Genomic DNA, 23,808 nt, shown 5'->3' with positions numbered 1-23,808 from the left:
TTAGAGCGGTTTGACGGTGGCCTATAAAGTCTATAGTTAGGCTATTCATGTTTTTGCCATCTTTTAGACGCGTTACGGTTTGGCGGACCGTAGGATGCATTTGGCCGTTCTAAATGAATTGAGGTTCTAGCTGTTGGAACAATTGGGCTAGAAACGTATTAACTACATACATGGTTTCTGTATGCCTGTGTCAACAGAAGTTATCAGACTGTTCAGCCTCAGTCAAGGGAGCAACTATTTTAACTGATATTGCGTATTGATTTGGATTTATTGATTATTATTGTTGATGTTTTTTTCCCCTTTTAAATAAAGGAATAGGCCTACATGTGTTGGTATTGATGACTGGTAAATATATTTTGTACTGGGACTGGACAAAAATATAGGCTATATATATTTTTTGCCGGGACTGATCTGTTGATCTGGTCTAATCCACATTCTGTATTTCAACTTCTGTCCATCTAATATGGGTGTTATAATAATAGGGTTAATATATTACTTTTTCGTACAGGTGAGGGACAATTGAATCATTTGTTTCCTCGATTAATGTTGACAGTCCATTTGAAATTTACAAAGACGCTGGCACCATGAGCACCAAGAGCTTGTGTGAGCCCGTGCGACCTCACTGGTTCTACCGGCAGCCTGGCGGGGAGAGGGAGCCCTGGCTTCCGCTCAGCTACGAGGACTCCCAGAAGCTGGAAGAAGCGCATGGTAAGCAGACTCTAGTGTCATCGCAGACTGAAGCTGCCAAAGTCATGTGAGAGCTGCTGAACTCGTCGCACTGAATCAGAGTCTTGCTTCTCATGGCCTAGTGCACTTTGAACTGACATTCATTTTCTTTGAGCTCCTAGTGCTTCTGAAACTGACATCTGAATCTGATAGACTTAATGTCCCAACTTAAATCTCCAAAAAAAAAAAAAAAAAGGATAACAGTGCGGAATTCATAATCCTGATGGCATCTCTGATGGCATATCTGATGGCACTCTCTCAACAAACTTCTGTTGATCTTTCAAGGCCAAAGCTCTTGTCTTTACTGATCAGAGATCATACATCCACCCACCCACTCACCCACACACCCACACACACACCCACACACCCACACACACACACACACACACACACACACACACACACACACACACACACACACAGTCTATGGTGGAGATGGTGTCATTGGTGGTGTGGAACCTCATCAGGCAGCACTTTGGCCCTTTTGCTCCTTTCCACATCCTTCACATTACTTTTTTGAACACAGTGAGTGAGTGTGTGTGTGTGAGTGAGTTGACTGATGTGATGGGACTGCAGTTGGTCAGTGTCGTATTCTGTGTGCCATTGTGGAGCTAGGAGCTGGGGGTGCAAGCGGGACATCACATGGTTGTGCCAATTACTGTGTGAGTGAGTGGTGATGTGCCCACGGTTGGTCAGTGTTGTGTTTCTGTGTGCCAGTGTGGAGTAAGGAGCTCGGGCAAGAGCGGGACGTGGTGGTGCCAATTGAGGGCCGGCGCTACGACGTGCGCCTGAAGGAGCGGAGCCGGCACGCCGTGTACTGGACCGAACCGCCCTCCGAGGTCCGCCGGTGCTTATGGTTCTACAAGGGGAACAAGGAGAGCGCCTACACCCCTTACAGCGAGAACACCGGTCAGGTTCTGGAGGTGGGTGAGGGCCCAGCCCGAGGTTCTGTAGGCCGAGGTTTTCATTGGGGCTGACTGAGAATGGTCTTTGGTATTATTTGCCCTCAATGGTGCCTTCCAGGCAGCGCTGCCTTCAAGGCACTACTCCCCTCAGTTGAGGGGTAGGATAAGGGTTTAGGGGGTTAAGGTTAGGAATAGGGTAAAGGTAGAGCCTTTTAGGCTGTGCTGCCTGGAAGGTGCCATTTGGGGGCAAAAAACACCATTGAGCGACTGAGAATAGTCAGAGCTCTACCGTAATTTCCCAACTATTAGTCGCGGCTTAAACATTGATTTTGCTAAATTTCTTCAGCTATCAGGTTAATACACGGGGACAGTTCATTTGGTATTAATATGGTTTTGTTTCTTTTAACTTGCATAAAACACTGTCCTGCTGCTGATACTGTACACAATGCGGCTAACACACAGGAAATGACTGTCCTGTAGTGAGGGTATATAGTGAACACCAGCATCTCAGGTCTGTGGAAGAAAGTAGCGTGATGGAAATGGAAATGAGCTGTTTTATTGTGAGCTGGTTGGGTCAGAGTTGGACTGCTGAATACAGTGCAATTCTGTAAGGAGAGGAATCACGGTTCAGTGCCATTTTGGCAAGAAGTAGTCGAGCAATCTCATAACCATAAATTATTCACACAAAAACAAAATGATTAGAGCGTAATTAGACCACTGTTAGTTTATTTCATTTTCAACATGCTGAGGGAGCAGAGCTTTCGATCTTCTGCCAAAAACTCAAATGTGCCGTGCACTAACTAATGATTGCTGAGGCTGATGTATTGATCCAAGTGTCGCCGCTGATGCAGGAGACCTACCAGACAGCTGTGGCCCGAAATGAGTGGAAGAAGAAGGTGACGCTCCCCACGGGAGAGACCATCTTTCTGCAGAGTCCCAAGGTAGGATTTCCTGTTTAGATATCTATATGTTATTAAGCTGACACTCTTTTTTTTTGGGGGGGGGGGGGGGGGGGGGGGGCTTTTTATGCCTTTAATGATAGAGACAGTGGAGAATTGACAGGAAGTGAATGGGAGAGAGAGCAGGGGTGGGATCCGGAAAGGACCATGGGGCGGGAATCGAACCCGGGTCGCTGGCGTATGGTGCTGGTGCCCCAGCCAGTTGCGCCACAGCTGGGGCCTTAAGCTGACACTCTTAAATAGGGTTCAGACCAAAGATTCCCGACGAGACGAGACGTTCTAAAACCTTGCAACTGTTACTGAACATGTTGAATGCTCTGCGACGGCTTGCAACTACAGTACGTGGCACTTATAATTCACACCGCTGCAACTCTGTCTCGTCGCGTTGGGAATCTTTGGTGTGAATTGGGCTTTACACAGAGCAACCAATGGCTGTACAGTATATGGAGTCATTGAAAGCAGTGTACAGTGAAGTATGGACAGGTAGAGTCCCCATGGAGTCCCCTGGAGTCAAGTGCCTTCCTCAGGGGTGAACTGTTGGCAGCCCCTTGGATCCAGCTCACAACCTTCATGTGTTCCATTTGGACAATACGACCGGACACAGGCAGCTGAGTTTAAAAGAAAAAAAATTATTCGGTGTGTGAAATGAAGACACACAGGTTAAGATAAGGACCTGATATGTGTATTGCTGCTCAATACCTTCAGAGGGAGTGAGAGAGAGAGAGAGAAAGAGAGTGAGAGAGTGAAATAGTGAGTGTGTGTGAAAGAGAGAGAGAGAGAGAGGAAATGCGTGTCTCATAACTGGTGTTGCCTCAATATGTCCTCCCCAGATCATCACACAGCTCCCGTCCACCCCAGACAAAGACAAGCAGCCGGCCTCCCCCACGGAGCCCACCCCGCCCAGGGTGCTGGAGAGAGGGCTGGAGAACATGCAGCTGGACGTGCCCGAAGGTAGGCTAGGCGATGCCATCTGCGCCAACCACATCCAACCCCTGCCAACCACATCCAAACCTGTGCCAACCACATCCAAAGCCATGCAAAACACATCTAAAGCCATGCAAAACAATTCCAACCCAATCCAATCCCACATTTGTGTGTGTGTGTGTGTGTGTGTGTGTGTGTGTGTGTGTGTGTAGACACATTTGGCGAAGGTGTGGTGTGTATCCTGAACATCTGTTGCCCTGCTGTTTTATTATTGTCAATGGAGCCATATTACTGAGTCTTGAGAGCAATTACTCCATCTGCCAAATTTGTGTCCTCATGTGTATCTACTATTTATTCAGAACTGTGGACACATGTGTGTGTATATGCCTATATATGTGTGTGTGTGTGTGTGTGTGTGTGTGTGTGTGTGTGTGTGTGTGTGTGCGTGTGTGTGTATTTTCTTCCCCAGGGGAGCCTGAGACAGTGGACCACCTGGTGTTCATGGTGCATGGGATTGGCCCGGCGTGTGACCTGCGTATGCGGACTCTAGTGCAGTGTGGTGAGTCTCACACACCCCTCCCCCCTGAAAGCCCCTCTCCACCCAAAGTCTGGACTCTAGCGGATAGTGGTGAGTCGCTCGTATCTCACCTCTGAATTCCCCCCCAAACACACACACACACACACACACACACACACACACACACACACACACACACGTGCGCGCTCGCCTCACCTCGGCCATCTACTTCTCTGAGCTTTGCTGCTGTAGAGAGTATATGGTGGATTCACAGGGGATTTATTGTTATCATTGGAAACAGTTTATGTTATATATTTTTTTATTGTACGGCTCTTCACAATTCTAGTAGAATGCTCCACTGACTTGAATGGGATTTTCCAGCGTTCTTACGGTCCAGTGTGGACCGTGTAATAACCGCTGAAACATATATTGACCGCTGTCAATGGCAACAGGTTTTGTGCTTCTGATTCACGTCTTTCAAATCACTCCGCAAGTAGTCCGGCCACTTGCTATGGAACTTCATTCAAAAAAAGTGAAAGCAGACGGTTGATCAGCGGTGTTTTAAAGAACGTTTGATTCAAGTTCAGCGTGTGTTGCGAACTATTTGTTCCTCAGCAAAAGTCACGATGGAACGGTAACAAATAATATACCATGTCGAGTTTATTTTTCCGTTTTGTCAAGTAGAGTAATACACGGGGTAATCTTTAGAACGCTGGTCATTAACGGGAAAATGAGTCTCTTCAGGGTGAAGGAAGACCCGCTCGCTGCACGTTGGGGTCCAGTCTGTCCTGTCGGGTCTTATTTTCCCAATAATAGCATTCTATACATTGCATACATTACATTACATGGTATTCTATACATTATCCCTTACGTAATTAATAACTTTTGCATTATTAGGCATATCCTTCTTCTTTTGTGTTTTGATATGATGCTTTCTGGATTTTTAATTCTCTCTCTCTCTCTCACACACACACACACACACACTGTTGTCACTGTGTAGTGAATGACTTCCGGAGTGCGTCTTTGGGTCTGATCAGCTCCCACTTCCGTCAGACGGCAGAGGGTCCGTGTCGGATGGGCCGCGTGGAGTTCCTTCCCATCAGCTGGCACACTGTGCTGCACGACGACACTGGAGTGGACAAGTGAGCAAACTCTCTCACACACACACACACACAAGCACGCACGCACACACACACACACATACACACACATACTGTATACATACACACGCACACACACACACACACATACATACACACACACACATACATACAGTACACACGCACACACACACACACACAAACACACACACACACACACTCTAGTCTAGAGACATGGGACTAGGTTAGAGATGTTCACTAGGTTACGCTGATCCAATGGTCTGTCAGCACACACACACACACACACAAACACTGGTTTAACAGTTTGTCCACCCACACACACTCTTTCCACAGAGACATGGAGCGGATCCTGTACACACACACACACACACACATACATACACACACACACACACACACACACACACACTGGTCTAACAGTCTGTCCACCCACACACACTCTCTCCACAGAGACATGGAGCGGATCACGCTGCCCAGCATCAGTCTGCTGCGTAAGTTTGGGAACGACACCATCCTGGACGTGCTCTTCTACAACAGCCCCAAGTACTGCCAGGTCATCGTGGACACCGTCGCCACGGAGATCAACCGGCTACACTCACTCTTCCTCCAGCGCCATCCAGACTACACCGGAGCCGTCTCCCTGGCCGGACACAGTCTAGGTGCCGAAAATATACCATCACCAAAAATAGACCACAGACCATATCACCTCCTGTACGATATAATCACAGTCTAGGTGCCGAAAATATACCATCACCAAAAATAGACCACAGACGATATCACCTCCTGTACGATATAATCACAGTCTAGGTGCCGAAAATATACCATCTCCAAAAATAGACCACAGACTATATCACCTCCTGTACAATATAATCACAGTCTAGGTGCCGAAAATATACCATCTCCAAAAATAGACCACAGACTATATCACCTCCTGTACAATATAATCACAGTCTACTGTAGGTGCCGAAAATATACCATCTCCAAAAATAGACCACAGACCATATCATCTCCTGTACGATATAATCACAGTCTAGGTGCCGAAAATATACCATCACCAAAATAGACCATAGATTGTACCATCTTCTCTACAAAAAATATTCACACACACAGAATGTAATGACGTCACCAGTATGGCACAGTCCTGCTATTGATACTGTCTTCGGAATCCATTCTACTCAAAGGCTGTCCGTCGGATGAAGACATTTCTATATGAAATATATCATCACTTATAGCTGACAGCCAGACAACATGTATTGCCCATATGAATGATTATTGCCCAATGTAGTAGTATAACGGTGTATTGACCATGTAGTTCTGCTATGAGTGTGCTATGTGCGGAAATATGAGTGTGCTGCTGTGTGTGGATATTCAGTGGTGTGATGGCCTGTTACAGCTCTGGTCACTGAGTGTTTTTCTTCTGGCAGGTTCCGTCATCCTGTTTGACCTCCTGACTAATCAGAAGACAGATGATGATGAAGAAGTGATGGCAGAGGAGGTATAGTAGCTCCACACCTCCACCTTTAAAGACCGGCCTTGTGGTCTTTCAGGGAACCTTCAAGGTGTTCTCTGTGGCCCTCACAAGTTTAATGGTTCTAAACAGAACACGTAAAGAACTTTGGCTTATTGGCTCAGTCGTGTTAAACCTAGAAATTCAATATGCTAATATTAGCTAGTGTACATTTGTTAGCATCTTATTACTGTTTTATAAGTGTCTGTCCCATGTTGATGAGGTCATAGAATCGCTCATAATCACCTCGATCAGGAACATGGAGTCATTAGTACTCAAGCCACTGATGTTATGTGTCTCTAGCCACTTCAGCATCACTTGATAACGATGACAACATGTTATGCAACAGGCTCAGATTATTACAACACCGAGTGTATCTTTGTTTGACTGGGCTGGGATGCAAATGACTTTCTTGATAAGGGGCTAAATATAGGAAACACAGGCCTCTCTGTGAAAATTCTTTCTCCACTCTGTGATGTGGATGCCTCCACCTAGTGGCTTTGGTGTGAATTACTCTCTAAAACACCAAGAATTCAAAGCATCCTATTGAATCACATTTAGTGTGATTTCAAATAGATTAGATCAGATATGGTGTTTGGAGAAACTTCTTCCCCTCTCCATGCAGAGATAATTTGAATCTGTTTCAGAAATTGTCAGTAGTCTGCAGCTGGATATGATCTGTCTGTACCCATATATGGGAGTATGAGAGCGCGGCCAGTTTACACAAATACTGCATCACAATCTTACAGGGACACTTCACCGATTAGCATTAAGCTTTGTATCTTTAGAAAACCAGTCATGTTTTTGAATGGTCGTGCATCATTCCCTCAGTTTGCCTTGAGATGGGAGAAATACGGATTTCAATGAAACCTATGAATAGGACTTCCTGCTTTCAATGATGTAAAATGATGATTTTTGCATCATTGAAAGCAGGAAGTCCAACATTGAAATCCGTATTTCTCCCATCTCAAGGAAAACTGAGGGAATGATGCATGACCATTCAAAAACATGACTGGTTTTCTAAAGATACAAAGCTGCTAATCGGTGAAGTGTCCCTTTAATCAACATGAAATACTGCATCACTATCACAACATTTTTATTCTGTGTCGGAAATGTGCTGACGGAGAAAATGTGCTGACGTTTGCGTGTTATGTTTGCTGCAGTCAGAGAGCAGCTGTCAGTCGGACGCCCCTGAGCCTCAGGTGGACTGTGCTGTAAGCCTGGAGGATATCCTGGGGGGGAGGGGGCTGGAGGATCATCTCCGAGTCCTTCACCGGGAGCAGGTGGACACTGAGTCCCTGGTTAGTGCAGCACGCCATTGTATAGTAATTTCCTGTTTATTAGCCGCATTGTGTATAAGCTGCAGGACAGTGTTTTATGCCAGTTAAAAGAAGAAAACAAAACCATATTAATACCATATTAACTGCACCCGTGTATTAACCTCATAGCTGAGGAAATTTTGCAAAATCAATGTATGTCGTTGCTAATAGTTGGGAAATTACAGTACTGTGTGTGATTTTATGAAACTCTCTTTATTTATCTCCTCTTCCCATTACTTCTGTAGAGGTCTTCTCTATTTTCTATTATTTAAAGTTTTCTCTTACTGTCTTTTTTACTATAGCCAGTCCATCTACTCGGGGTGTGGGTGCATCTGTTTTTATCCAGTCTTTAATGTTGAATTAAGCATGAGCCAGGGTACCAGTCACTGTGGTATCCTTCTCTCACACTGTCCCTCTCCCTCTCTGTGTCTCTAAATAGCTCCTCTGCTCAGAGAATGACTTGAAGGACCTCGGAATTCCTCTAGGACCTCGCAAGAAAATTTTGGACTTGGCAAAGAAATGGAAGGTCTCAGACTATTCTATTTAAAGACGCCCCCTCCTAACACGCATCCTCTCTCTATCTCTCTCTCTCTCACACACACACACACACACTCTCTCTCTCTCACACACACACACACACACACACACTCTCTCTCTCTCTGTCTCGACCTCTTAACTGCTCTTCTCATGAAACGCCTCTGCCTTGTGGCTATGGAAAATGCTCAGCTCAATGTTCAGACTTATTGTGCAACTTCCTCTTCGCGTCGAGACAATAAGGCGTTCTCTGCACACACGCCAGCTCCATGGAGTCGGTGCAGGCCTGATAAAGTGCTATTGTGTGTGTGTGTGTGTGTGTGTGTGTGTGTGCGTGCGTGTGTGCTTGTGTGTGTATGTGCACGTGTGTTTGTGTGTGCATTGTTGTTGTTATTGGTGTGTGTGTGTGTGTGTGTGTGTGTGTGAGTGTGTGTGTGTGCGCATTGTTGTTGTTATTGAAACAGTTTTTCCCTTTTCCCCGCCTTGTTCCACAGCGTTCCAGAGCAGGAGCCTCTCCGCTGGTTTTGAACGGGCTGGCGGCCCAGGAGGGTCTTGCGCAACACTGGACACATATCCCAGAAACCAACACCACCTCTATCGGTTACCAGTGTTCCAACGTGGGCATTGGACAGGTGCATAACACTGATATAAGAAGTGGTTTACACTGTAATAATGTCAATGTAATAAACAGATTGTTGAATGTACAACACTAATTTATATAATTTAATATCATATTTATGTACTATTATGATAATGTTTATGATTTCACTTTTGAAATCTTATGAATACTTTTGATATGAATACATTATTTAAACTATATTTACGCACATATACTGTATGAAAGGTTCAATTCCTTCACCAGTCCCTTAAAAAAAAATTAACTCAAAGATCTGTCAAGCCTTATTTGAACAAAAATAATCAGAGCTGGGAAAGTGTTCAATTTCAACAAACATTTAAAAACGTTTCCTTTGTGTGTCTGTTTGTTATCCGCCATCAAAGGCAGTAACCATGGAGACAAGCCAGAGAGTTCCTCTGGAATCTCCAAAGCTCCTTCTGTTTTCCTCCGAGCGTAGGCGACTGGCGGCCAGCTTGTGCTTATACTTATTAATCGTCTGGCTGACACTTTTATCCAAAGTGACTTATTATTGCCAGGGCCATTCTCCCCAGAGCTATTTGGGGTTAAGTGCCGGTCTTTGCTCAAGCTCTTCTGGTCACTGCATTTGAGCCCAGCTCACTTAACGCCTCGTGAAAAACATGACAATGTAATCTGTGTGCTTATCTCTTTGCCAACATGCAAATGATTACATGTCAGTCATTTTGTGACATATAATAATAATGTCCTGGCTATGAATCCCTCCAGCAAAGACCAGGCATTTGTCAATTTTTGGGGGGTTTAGAGGGAGTGTCCTCTGGACTTCTGGGTCCACTACTGTTACAGCTGTAGTGGGTTTGGATAGATAGATAGATAGATAGATAGACAGATAGATAGATAGATAGATAGATAGATAGATAGATAGATAGATAGATACTTTATTGATCCCCAAGGGGAAATTCAAGATGATCTGCTGTTCTCTTTCGTGCCTGATCAGGAACCCTCCCTTCCAAGTAATCGAGAGTAGGTGGAACCTGGACACAAAAGAGAACAGCAGACCATCCAAACCCACCACAGCTGTAACAACCACACCCTCACTGCCCCACAGATGTCCATGAACTCGCCCCCTAGCTGACCTTCGAGCGCTGCGTCTGCTTCCATCCTGCAGGTGTCCGTGAACTACCCCCAGCTGGCCTTCTGCCCGCAGGCCTTCTTCGCTCTGGGCTCGCCCATCGGAATGTTCCTGACCGTCCGAGGGCTGAAGAGGATCGAGCCGCGCTACAGCCTGCCCACCTGCAAGAGCTTCTACAACGTCTACCATCCTGTGAGAGGCCTTATTACGCCTGCAGTGGCCCAATTATGTTACATTATGTTGTGTTGTTTTGTGTTGTGTTGTGTTGTGTTGTATTACGTTGTGAGAGGCCTTATTATGCCTGCAGTGGCCCAAGCACTCACTCACACAATTACATTTTGTTATATGTTAGGTTATGTGGCGTTATGTTATATTTTGTTGTGTAGAGTTGTTGTGTTACTAAACACGTTATGTGCTACATTTTGTTGTGTTGTTTTGTTTTGTGTTGTGTTGTGTTGTGTTGCGTTGCGTTGCGTTGCGTTGCGTTGCGTTGCGTTGCGTTGCGTTGTGTTGTGTTGCATTGCGTTGTGTTCAATTTATGATATTTGCGTTGTTTGTCTCTCTGTTGCAGTATGACCCCGTGGCGTACCGGATCGAGCCGCTGGTTCTGGCGGGGGGTGTGGAGCTGCCCCCTGTGCAGATACCCCATTATAAGGGCCGGAAGAGGATGCATCTCGGTAATGCCAGCCGCAGCTCGCTCTACCACATAATTACCACTCGCTCTGATGACACAGGAACCAAGAGCTGGAGGCACCCTCCACAGCCACCACAAGCTTGGCGCTGACACTTTGAATGACGGTTTGTGTGTGTGTGTGTGTGTGTGTGTGTGTGTGTGTGTGTGTGTGTGTGTGTGTGTGTCTGTGTCTATAGAGCTCAAAGACGGCCTGACGCGGGTGAGCTCTGAGCTGCTGGGTTCTATCCGCACTGTGTGGCAAGTGTTCTCACAGATACCCAACTCAGCGCTGCCCCTGGTGGGTGGAGTGAGCGATGCAGCCTTCAACATGTCCTCGGACTCCCAAGATGACAGTAGGTTTCACACATGCCTGTAAATTCACCACCACAACCATTCAACTCTAAATCTGTTCTCATGTTGACTGTAAATTATGATCTAAATCCATTTCCTTTTAAAACAACACTAAAGAGTTTTTCGTACCTTATAATATTTCCAAAATCATTTCAGCGGTTCATCAACTCGTAACAGGGTGAACGGCACTTCTGCTTTTACTTCGCGGCCCTCTATCAGCTATAACCGCACTATGTAACTTTACGAGGTGGGGTAGTGTATCTGTAGTTCGATGACATGAGACATCCGAAACTACAGATTTGACTTGCTTCGATGTCGCAATACATCATACTTTCATAAAATCATGCAACATATTCTACCGTGTCTGTTATTTGCTGAATAAACAAATAGCTTGTGTGCGACAGAGGAAAAGTGCTTTAGTGTTGCTTTAATTTAGAAAGTAAAGAAAGTAAAATTACTTACAGGATATTTGCCCCTTCCAGAAAGATTATGCTTTAGAGCTTACAGTATTGAACAGATCAAGATGTCTTACATTGTAGGTTCCAGAACATTTCTTAGAGCTTATAGCTTCCGGAACATTTTTTTTCTCAGTCAGAAATATATATCTATGGTCAGAACCATTCTAACAGAATGTCCAATGGAATTCTGTGGAACTTATTAGGAATGGAAGTGCAGACTGTTGCTGCAGGAACCGGTCCGGAAGCTCTGAGGAAGGACGTTAAGGTCGGAATGCTCAATGGAGGAAGGCGCTTTGATTACGTCCTGCAGGAAAAGCCTATCGAGATCTTCAACCAGTATCTTTTTGCTATCCAGAGCCATCTGTGTTACTGGTGAGTGGTAGAGGGGCAGCTCTGCAGAGAAAATGTGAATGTTTTCAAACTTAATAACAGCAAAAGAGGATTGCAGTTATTGTACGGTATGCATGCAACGCATGATATTTAATCATTCCACCTCTTTAGTTCTAAAACTCTTGATTGTTTTTTGTTGTTTTGTTTTGTTTTGCTGTATGTTGTAGTAACCTGTAAAGTTCTACTCGGAGCAGTCTTATAAGTTGGACTGTACTATTTAGCCATGTCATTAAAAACGCGTCCTTTGTTTGTTTGTGCTTTTGTAGGGAATCTGAGGACACGGTTCTGCTGCTTCTGAAGGAAATCTACGAGAGGCAGAAAGCGCCCACGCTGCAGCAGCAGCCAGACCCAGTCATGTGACACGCTGCTATGCATGGAATGTCATTTCCACCGGCATCTGAGTCATTATTTATATTGACATGTTTACATGACTTCATGCGTGTGTGCGTTCAGTGCAGCTGGCCAGGTGCTGCCTTTGTGAATCACAGCGTATGATGTCAAGACAGCTGCGTTATCTCAGGAGAAGTTCTGGCCATGGATCTGGGCCTGACACAGAACCGGTGTGTGGGCCGAATGTGTCACTATCGATGCTCCCTGTGTCTGGAGTGTGTCTCAAGGCTGGCTTTGAGGCACCAAACCTTTCCCCTTCCATGACTAACACTCTGATCTTAAATGTATTTATTATCTGTGAACTGCTGGTTGATCCCCCACACTCCAGTTCTAACATGCTGCTGAAATAAACCAGATCTTAAAATTGCATGTTTTGACAATTTATGTTGCTTTGAGAATTTACCTAGACATAGAGAATAAGGGGATGTTTTAGGCTCACTGAAATCTAGAGGTCTTAAAATTGTTCTACAATTATGTTTCACCTCTATATTTCAATGCATGATGCTCCCACAAATTGTACCATTCTAGAAACTCAGACCATAGAAAAGAATCCCCTTTGAGAATGTCAGGAATCTCCTCGTGTTGTTGCAAATTATGACTTTGCTAGTAAGCTGTGTCTTTAAGGCAGATTCCAAGCATACATTCCCATTGGGAAGTACGTTCATTTCCCATTTATCCGAGGCCGAATACGCCACATATTACAAAACATCCTTTTACCTTAAAGAGGCATGAACTGCCCTCCCATTGCTTGGCCGGGGTACTGTCGTGGCCAATGGACTTTATTCCATAACTCCGGCACATTTTGACGTAGCTACTCAAAGTTTTTTTTCGCGTTCAGACTTACATCGTCGCCTGAAAGTTTCTTGTGTTGTTTATCAATTCAATCTTTTATCGCGTATGCTCCAAGAGAAGGTACTTCTTTGAAAACCCACGTTTTGAAAGGTAGGTGATGTTTTTGGAAGTTATGTTATTCACGTTTTGTTCTGCTTATTCAACCAAGTTCGGTTAACTTACACGACGGCGTAGAAGGAGTTTACGCATGATGTGGAGGGGAATGTATGGGGCATAAAAAGTCCATTTAATGATGGTAAACCTTCCGAGCTTCTGAAAGTTAATAGTTATAAGTCTCATTATCTCGTTATAACGGGAGGCTATTCCAGATGACCAGATGTTGAGTGCATCAGGATGCAACACTTTGTATTAGACTAAACCTGCCATGCAGTTATAAACCTCGTTGGCTACTTCCAGCCGCTCACATGCGCTGTTTAAATATCCTTCCCTCAACAAGTCCATTTAAATCGCCACACACAGTTATTAAATCCAAAGTAGGCTATGCGCGTTATTTATGAACTCAGGAAACAGTTTCGATTCTGTTGCCACTTCTGGCTTCTCTGTCACATGGATGTCTTTGCAAAACGATTGATATTTTCCCTGCCAAGTTTTTCTTTCTTTGCTCACTCTTGGTCAAGGAAAAAGTGAGTCAGATTGGCCATAAGTGAAGAGTATCCTACATGCTTAGTAGCCACTAGCCAGGTCAGTTATTTTGGTGTTGTTGGGTAAATGTCAGTTAGCCGTCTTTGCGCATTCATTAGGGTTGCCTTCAGCCGCATGGCCTGTGTGGCGGGTCACAAATAAGACATGAAAAGCTAGTACACTTCACGAGTCGTGTTCTGCAGACGCTAACTGTAGACTTACTGAATGTGTGTTATGTTAATCCATGTGAACCTTTATGGCTGAATGCAGTGGTCTGCGCAAGTTGTGTGAATGGAAACTAGCTAAAATTGAATGGCCGTCACGCAACAACTTACCTCAGAAATGGTTTAATTTCACAACCCCTCTTGAAAGCTGAATTACCCACCACCCCTTCAAATCTCTTTCAGATGTTGTAAAACTTTAATAAACTTCCAAATTCCTTTCGCTGCACTGCAATGACAAGTGCTGCCTGACTGCAATTAGTCTGCAAAAAATCAGACTGCATAATCATTTCTGTCATCACTTGTTTTGCTTGTTGCCTGTCAAGTCGTTTGAAGGGGCCTTGATGGCCTTGTTAGCTGAAGTGGAAGCTGAGTGGACCACGGATTTTTAGAAAGTAAAAGTCGTAACTTGTATTCACCATTGGTTCTACCTATGAACCCAAAACATTTGATTTGACTTCTTATCAACCTGGCTGAGGAGTTGACTATAAGAAGCAGCTGGTTTACTGAATGGTTAGAATGAATATGTGGTAGGTAGGACTTTCGCTTTCTGAATTAAAAGTCTTACCATTTCCCTGTGTTTTGCTGATGTTGCGTCTGAGGTGATGGGGATTGTGTGTGTGCGTGCGTCTGTGCGTGTGTGTGCGTGTGTTTGTGAATGGCCTACTACAGTATGTTGCCTGTCTCCCCTCCACCCGTCTGTCTGACATCACATGCGCTGCTGCTCTCATGTCAGATGTCAAACGACTCTGGTACAGGTCTGGCTCTGGTCTGGCCTGGATGCGGTATGTAGGCTACAGACTGGAAGAAGGCCAAGTATGTTTTAGAGTCACCTGCTGTCTGTACATTAGGTGCAGTCAGTTTCAGTAGACCCATAGCATACAGTACATAATTGCATGGCTTCACGTCATCAAAGACACACTCACAGACTTTGCCATGTTACTGTGTCTTTTATGTCTGGGATGCAAGACAGGCTTCACTGTATTTAGGAAAGGGTACGTTCTAGAATCCTCAAATGTTCTTTGGCTAGTCTCCATTTAAGAACCGGAGATGAGTCCATTTAGAGGTATTTGATTAAGTTCCCATTAAGCAGACAGATTCCCTCATCATGATGATGAAAGACTTGGTGTCTTAACACCAAGCATGCTTAACAATCCACAAACACCTTTTTTTCCCTCCAATGAGTGAATCCCAGAAAGATCCAATTGCACAGATAACATGCCCTGCGGTCAGTGATCTTCCGAAACACGAGGGGACTGAGTCAAGCATTCATACCATACGCTGGGACTGCGTGAAGAGCTTCTCGCCTACTCACAGATTCTCACAAAGGCCTTCTCACCGTCTGACCGGGCGGTCACAAAGTGATGTCTAACATGCTCCACTCCGGGGCGTAATGATGACGTGGTGCTGGCTGACCTAATGTGTGACTCACTCTCAAAGGGAACCACATGACTATAGGCTATCGGGATGCCTCTCGTGTTCAGTGAATGGATAGGAACCACTGGAACTTTCTGGTACCCTTTAGGAAGTAGGAAGACAGTCGCCAACCCACATACACTAAATATAAGGCGGCCCTTGCATGTGGATTGCATCATGTGGATTTTGCTCGATGTGTGTGTGTGTGTGTGTGTGTGTGTGTGTGTGTGTGTGTGTGTTTCCGCCCTCTCCTCTGGTATTTATGTTGCTTGGAGCCCGGAGCATGAGGTCACCCCATACACACCCCGCCCCGGCCAGACCAAGTAGGAAGTGAAAGTCCTGGTGTGTGTGTGTGTGTGTGCAGACGGCTGGAGATCTGGAAGTGGGCTGAGTGGTTGTGGACACGCCCCAGTGAGGTCAACAGAGTCTTAGGCCGAGGTTCTGTTCATGTTGGCGGCCCGTTCGGGTAGATAGCCTTGTTCAAGACCACTGGCTTAGGTCTGTACGCTCCAATTCAGGGGTGCGTTTCCCAAAACCATAGTTGCGAACCTGTTAGCAACTTAGTCGGTTCACAATAGGAAATTGCATTGCAACCAACAAATTGGCTAACTTGGTTAGCAACTATGGTTTTAGGAAACGCACCCCAGATGTTTGTGTCAGTGCTGCAGGAGGCCCTCATCAGTGAGCATGCCCAGTGCATGAGCAGCACAGACAGCACTGCTGATTGGTGGGCTTCACTGTCCGTCACACACAAAGGATGACATTATGAATATTATGAAAGTACGAAAGGGTCAGCTAAACGACTAAATGTAATCATCATAGATGTGACAAGATTAACCACTGGGTACAGAGTTGTGAGCTGCACGATTAATTGCATCCTCTGTGATTTGATTTCGATGAAAAAAGTATTAATTGTGCAGCTCTACTGTATACGCCGTCTGATTGCCAACTCTAACTAACATGTTCAGAGCTAAGAGCCGTCCCCCACAGACAGTGGCCTTAGAGTTATGCTGTGGTCAGCATATTGACGGTTCAGACCTTCCTCAAGTTCTCACACTTTATTCCCACACTGGAGTAGGCTACTTATGCTGTCAGTGATGTAGTGTAAAGGCCTGGTCCAAGTTGTCTTTTTTGTAATTCTACTACACCAGGCAGATTGACAGTGAGGTTCTACATTCTAGTGATCTCTATCTTTACTCGACCCACAGGTTGATTCAGTGCAAGAACAGGTGTGTTTATTTGTACACACAGTAAAGCAGTGGAATTGCAGATTTATGACCGTCAGCTGTGAAAGAGCCATGCACATGCAGTTGAGCCAACTGTCTCTTCTAGTTCAGGTCCTACAGTTCTGCTGGTTCCAGTGCTGGTTCTGGTTACAGCCTCCAACTGTGATAGTTCTACAGTAGTTGTGGCTGTCAGAGTAGCCCAGGGTAGCACGTTTGTGTGTGTGTGTGTGTATGTGTGTGCGTGTGTGTATGGGGGGTAGCCCAGTCATCCCAGAGGCAGTGGTCTGGCCTGTCAGAGCATTAGGGTAGTGTGTGTTATGTGTGTACAGTGTGTATGTACAGTGTGTGTGTGTGTGTGTGTGTGTGTGTGTGTGTGTGTGTGTGTGTGTGTGTGTGTGTGTGTGTGTGTGTGTGTGTGTGTGTGTGTGTGTGTGTGTGTGTGTGTGTGTGTGTGTGTGTGTAGCCCACTGGTCTGTGTAATTGTCCCTTGTGTGAGGAAGTCACGGTAAGATTTTAAGTCAACAGAGGGGTATTTCCCGCCACCAGATTGCTCACAGTTCCCTGCATCTCAATGGGCAGCAGATGTAGATGGGAGCCGATACACATGTGCACACACACACACACACACACACACACACACACACACACACACACACACCAACTCTACCAGGCCAAACTGTTAACTGGTGTCTGAGTGCACAAACTAGACTGTCTGGCCCTGCAGTGAAACAGACTAATCATCACCGGACCACAACAGGTCAAATACAGATCACTGATTTGGCCCAGATCGGGTTGCTAATCTGTTCTAGAATCAGCAGCAGTTCTAGAATCACCAGCCTCCCACACACAGCCACTTCCCTGCCTGGAGGCTGATCTCGGCCCAAAGTGCAAGTGGCAGTCGTGGCCTACTGGTTAGGGCTTCGGCTTGTAACTGCAGGGTTGTCGGTTCGATCTCTGACTAGTAGGAAAACTGTGGCTGGGATGAGTGGTTGAGCAATGCTGTTCCATGCCCACATACTGTACATGGCTGAAGTGCCCTTGAGCAAGGCATCTAACCCTTCACTGCTGTGACAGGCAGCTCACTGCTCCGGGTTAGTGTGTGCTTCACCTCACTGTGTGCTATGTGTGTGTGTGTTTCACTAATTCACGGATTGGGTTAAATGCAGAGACCAAATTTCCCTCACGGGATCAAAAAAGTATACAGTATGTACTGCTTACACTGATCTGGCCCAGAGCTGCCTGGAGGCTGATCTCGGTCAGGAGATAGTCGCTGCCTGTGCTCAGATCAGGTGGGAGGCACACAGCCCTGTCATGAGAGTGGGCTGTTTCCTGTTAGTATCACTATTTTTATTATCATTATTTTTTATTATTGTTATTATTATCTTGTTTTGAGTATTATTTGAGTTTGTGATTCCCGAGCTTGCCTTTTTCTTATCTTTACTCAGTCAGGTGCCAATTTGGCAATTAGCTGACGTCACCGCTTACCTGTTGAAGTAACACTCGGTAAGACACTGAAAACGGCATAGGCTGAAACACATCCGACTTGTGACATGTTTTCAATTTAATTAAATTAGTTATAGCTCGAGAGTGTGTTTACTTGTTTGTTTTATCCAGTGGGCTGTTTCCCCCCAGAACAGAGCTGAGCTGAGGTCAGTTCCGATCAAGCCCTGTTTTTACACGGCCCTGTTGACCAGAGCAGGTCAAGCGCTACTCCGTATCCATGAGAGTAGGAATGGCTGTTTCCCACATAACCCATGCACTGCAGAAAATCTTATATTATAAAAAAAACATTTGGAATTATTTGAATTAATTGTGAAGAGACTTGATCGAAAATATCATTTTGATTTAATTTAAGAAGACTTGACTTATTTTAAGATGTCTTACAGTAACAAGACAAATTTACTGAACGCACTGGCAGACAAATTTGCTTGTTTTCAGGATGAGACGTCTTAAAAGAAATCAATCGACATACTGTATTCTCACATCGGCGGTGAGTTCAGGAATTGAACGCCGGCAGACAGATCGTTATGCAGTGACGTTACCGCTGCTTCACCCATCATCTACATGTCATGTCAGTCAGGAGTGGTCATTTAAAGAATGTCTATAAACCTGACTTCCAAGACGCCTGTCTATTTTAACACAGTATCTTTGAGCATCCTTTTACTGGCCGTTGCCATTCTGAACACTAATAACACTAATATGCAATAACTACAGAGTAACAATATTCTATTCTATTGTATACAGTATATACATATATATATATATATATATATATATATATATATATATACACATACATATAATATATACATATATACAACTCTATTCTATTCTTGTATTGAAAGTGTGTTTTCATAGCTTTTATTTTATCTTTAACTTCAAATGACAGTTATTATTCATCCATATTCATCCATAATTCACATTACTGTGTTAATGTATTAATTCAGGGGTGCGTTGGAGTTAAATACTTCAACTGTACGACTGTAAATGTCAAATACTACTGTATTTGTAATGTGCAGATGAAGTACATGAAGTACATGAAGTACTCTTTTCTCCGCACATCTTTCTGTTCACCAGCAGGTGGCAGGCTGGAGTCAACTTTCACTAAGTCTCCCACCACCTCTCACTACTGGAGGCATCACTGGAGTGTCTCTGAAGGTCCATTAGTGGCCTGGTTAAAAATATTTAATCCTACAGTAGGTAGACTATTTTTATTCATATAAATTATATAAGTATAAATTATTCATGCTCTTATATGGTGTGCTCTGAACTTCTGTGTCTTCCTCTGTATGAACTGCGATGTGTCCTGAGTCAACTGTCAACACCAAGTGTGTGTGTGTGTGTGTGTGTGTGTGTGTGTGTGTGTGTGTGTGTGTGTGTGTAGGCTGATGTAGCAGACACCAGTATAGACCTCCAGAAGGTTCTAAGACAAGCCCTTTACACGTGCCCAAACAGGGTGGTGTCTACACATTCCTCTTTTATCTCCCTCTCCACCGATAGATATCTATGTAGCAGGTCTTTATTTGACAACACAATCGCTCCATCAACACCGAGAAGAAAGATGGCTCCTGTCCCCATGTTCAAAGCGTCTGCGTAGGGCGTGTTGTCTTGCACAGCAGCCCTGGCGTTAGCCGAGGTGCAAACACTGGAGTATTTCGTGGGGAGATGTCAAGAGTCGTGTCGCCAGCTGACCTGTGCTTCCTCGCACGGGGGTTCCACTGCTAGACGTGTAACATCGCCCACATACTGTAGCAAGCCAGAGCAGCTCGGTACTGGAGAGATGAGCCTGCTGTATGCCTGGACAACATGGGAGACTGTTGGAGGTTCATGGCTCTTCTTCAGACTCCAGGTCTGAAGAAGAGCCATGCGGCTCGAAATGTAACTTGACTTAATAAAATAATCTAAGTGAGAGCAAGTGTGCGGACCTTTTACTTTTTTTTTGGATCTTAACTTGTTGGCTCCTGCACCTTCATTTGGATGTGCGCACTGTTTGCAACTAAATACTGTTGGAGGTTGTCACTGATCCATTAAAGATATAGTGATAGTTATAAACTTCAGGCGTGTTTATTGTATACACACACACACAGTTGTAACAGAGACTTGATAAAGGACTTTGGATGTAGTCATCCTTCTCATTTGGAAATTAGTAACATAGTTGGTCTTTACAAATCTGACATAATACATGTTGGGAACTTTAAAGACAAACCTTTGCTATGTACAGTATATTGCACAGTGCCTTGTTTTAGGATCTAGCTTTTGGGGCATGCAGCAGCCTGGTAAGGCACCTCAGGGAAGCTTCCATCTTGTGATTACTGAGAGAGTGCTGAAGAATGTGTGTTATTCACTGATACCTCGTAACACATTGTTGCTCTTCTGAGAATGTCCTGAGAAGCTGTGAAATGACCCAAAGTCCCATGTTTACGATGTGTTTTAAAAACCCATCAATGGCTGTGTGTTAAGAGACCTGAATTAAAGGGTGTGTTTTGTCTCAGGTGTGTCGTATGTCAGTACTCTCCATGAAAGCGAACAAGAGAAAGAGAGAAAAGCCAGTTAGTTTGCATAGACCATCAGAAGTCGCTGATAACATTTGCCACTCAAATGTGAGCTGTCGTTGCTTCGCCGAAGGCCATGGAGAGACTGGTGCCCTTTTCCTGGATGTGTCTGTTTGGTGCGGGTGGAAAGTGTTATGCGTTTCCCGATAGCCATTGTCCCTTTTCTGTGCGAAGCGCATTAATGAGGATAAAAGCTGAAGGGATTTCTGCAGACGATAATACAATAAGCCATTGTAGAGAAAGCTATTGTTTTGTTCACAATGAATTAATTGCTGTTGAAAGTATGTCAGAGTTATAGAGCCGGCTTATAGACAGCGACACCGAACAATGGCTGGAGAGCTTAAATCATCCCTGTACCCAATCCTCTTTAGGTCTGCTGCCAGTCGTCCTTAAGTAACATAGTTGCCTGTGTTCATGTTTACTCAGACCAGACATGCAGTCTTTTTGTGTCTCAAGCAGGCCTCTAATAACTAACTTGAACTAATTCTAACTAACAATAACTACTGTAATTCTAATTCTAGAATTACAATGAACTCAGGGCACTCTAGTTTTTCCTTGACCAATGCGACACTATCCATCCAGTTTCATGAACAACAATCTGAATCCTGTTTACAGACAAACAAGGCAAAAAAAAAAAAAAAAGGCTTGGTCATACAGTAGCACCAAACTCCCAGGCTGGACCCTGTGGGGAGCTCATGCTGTGGGCACGTGTTTGTGTTTTTATTTGTGTTTGTGTTTGTGTTTATGTTTATGTTTGGTATAGCACAGCACACAACTGATGGCATGCTGCCCCGTGCTGTGGTTGAGGCTGGGGGCAAAAGCATCAGGCCCATGATGGGTCTCATTAATGTTTCTCACTCGCTTGATCTTCATGTGATGAGATATTTTGTATCATATCTTGATTCTCTATTACTACTCGCTAATACTATAATGTTAGCTGAAAAGATCTGTGGGGTAAAGTCCAAACTCAGAGGTGAGTTGAGTTGAGTTGAATGGACTGGATGGGCCTTAATCTTTGATAGTTGATGTCATTAGCCCTGTCATAGTTGATAGGAAATGGATAAGACACATGCGATCTGAGCTAGTGGTAATAATGGAGAGTCCTCCCCTCTGTTTGTTTGTTTATGCACCCTGCCTGCACCAGCAGCTGATGGGGTTGATCACTTCCTGGTCTGGCGAGACACTCTGAGAGTGACCTTTGCCCTTTGCTCACATTATGCCCCTCCCCCGTTCGCAGGCGTGGGTTAGAGAACAGCGCACTCTATTCAAATGCCAAGGGACTGCCCCAGCACACACACACACACACACACACACACACACACACACACACACACACACACACACGCATATTATTCAAATGACTGGCATGATTTCTGATGATGATTAAGAGTCTGTCAGGGAGCAGGTCTGTAAGGGACCAGCAAAAACTCTCTCTCTCACGCACACACACACACACTCACACAGACACACACACACACACACACACACACACACACACACACACACACACACACACACACACACACACACACGCCTCCTGTGGAATGTCCCACTTCTGAGTTTTAGCAGCTTCTGACGGTGCAAAACCTGTGTGTGTGTGTGTGTGTGTGAGTGTGTGTGCGTGTGTGTATTAGGGTGGGTGTGTGCACTTGAGACAAGGGGAGGAGAATATAGAGAGGGGGAGGAGTGAGCGTGAGAGAGCGAAAGAGAGAGAGTGTGTATGTGTGTAAGGGAGGGAGAGAGAGCATAACAGAGAGTGACTGAGAGAGAGAGATACATTCAGAGAGACAGGAGGATAAGAACGCACTGAACGACAGAGAGAGAGAGAGAGAGAGAGAGAGAAAGTGAATGACAGCAGAAGAGAGAAAGAGAAAGATCTGGAGCAGTGGAGAGTGAGAGGTAGGCTAGGTGCAAGGGAGAGGAGGGGAGGGAGGGAGAGAGAGAGAGAGGGATAGAGAAAGGGGGAGAGGAGAGAGGGCCAGGTTCTTTGGAGGCGTTGGCGTTGGCAGGACTGGACTTTTCCTGGACACACACACACACACACACACACACACACACACACACACACACACAGAGCTGCAGAGTCACTGCTGCTGCCGCACACTGACCACAACTGCTGGACGTACACCACCACCACAGGCCGCTCCGCATGGGCAGGAGTACCACCAACAGAGGCTGAGAGAGCTCGCGTGCGCGCACACACACATACACACACACACACACACACACACACACACACACACACACACACACACACACACACACACACCAACACCAACAGAGACTGAGGACACACACACACACTTTAACACGATAGAGCTAGCTGTCAACATGAGCTGGACAACACTCTGTCAAGACTGAAAATACAAACACACTCACACACACACACACACACACACACACTCTCTGTCTCGCTTATCATTTGAGCACACGCGTGCCAGGCGATTGTGCTGGTTTCCACGATGGGAGGTGCTTTGGGTAAGAAGAGCCATGAAGCCCCAAACTCCCCCAAGACCAAGCCCATCAGCATGTGAGTCCCACAACTTTGTACTGTGTGTGTGTGTCTGTGTGTGTCTGTGTCTGTGTGTCAATGTTCATGTTTGTATACATTCTTGTAGGTGTATGTGTGTGTGTGCTTACACGTACAGTATGTGTGTGTATTTTGTCTATGTGAGTGTGTGTGTGTGTGTGTGTGTGTGTGTGTGTGTGTGTGTGTGTGTGTGTGTGTGTGTGCACGCGTGCACGCGTGTGTATGCTTGTTGTAGATAAGGTAGGCTACAGGTAATATATTGATGAGAACTGTACAGCTGACACTTTAGAGGGGGTATTATCAACTTCCATCCAGTAGGTACCCCCCATTCTTATTCTCTATCCCAACATGTCTGGGAAAACTCTCACATAGTAGCTCTCAAAGATTCTAGA

The 23,808-nt window shown here is 45.1% G+C and overlaps 2 protein-coding genes across 3 annotated transcripts in view; both read left to right on the top strand.

Moving 5' to 3' along the window:
- The first annotated feature begins 584 nt into the window (after positions 1-584).
- Positions 585-12,752, top strand: ddhd2 (DDHD domain containing 2). Its single transcript, XM_062554819.1, has 16 exons — positions 585-722; positions 1,470-1,649; positions 2,483-2,572; positions 3,421-3,541; positions 3,984-4,073; positions 5,032-5,173; positions 5,603-5,811; positions 6,577-6,647; positions 7,823-7,960; positions 8,418-8,504; positions 9,007-9,144; positions 10,273-10,428; positions 10,808-10,913; positions 11,107-11,262; positions 11,922-12,090; positions 12,375-12,752. Exons 1-16 carry the CDS (start codon positions 585-587, stop codon positions 12,466-12,468), a joined length of 2,085 nt encoding a protein of 694 aa, XP_062410803.1. The 3' UTR covers positions 12,469-12,752.
- Positions 12,753-13,306: 554 nt separating this feature from the next.
- The window catches only part of tacc1 (transforming, acidic coiled-coil containing protein 1), a 55,232-nt gene continuing 44,730 nt past the window's right edge, over positions 13,307-23,808 (top strand). The window contains exon 1 of one of the 2 annotated variants that reach the window (XM_062553759.1): positions 13,307-13,440. Coding sequence is in view for 1 of the 2 variants with exons in the window: in XM_062553757.1 (XP_062409741.1) it covers positions 23,349-23,416 (68 nt within the window). In the remaining variant the exon portion in view is untranslated. Of the gene's footprint in view, positions 13,441-23,269; positions 23,417-23,808 lie in introns of those variants that run through there. The other variant, XM_062553757.1, reaches the window with a different exon arrangement.

Source organism: Sardina pilchardus, chromosome 14 (assembly GCF_963854185.1).
Source record: "Sardina pilchardus chromosome 14, fSarPil1.1, whole genome shotgun sequence".
Lineage (NCBI taxonomy): Eukaryota > Metazoa > Chordata > Actinopteri > Clupeiformes > Clupeidae > Sardina > Sardina pilchardus.
The sequence above is the reverse complement of the archived record's forward strand: the minus strand, read 5'-3'. Positions and strand labels throughout refer to the sequence as shown.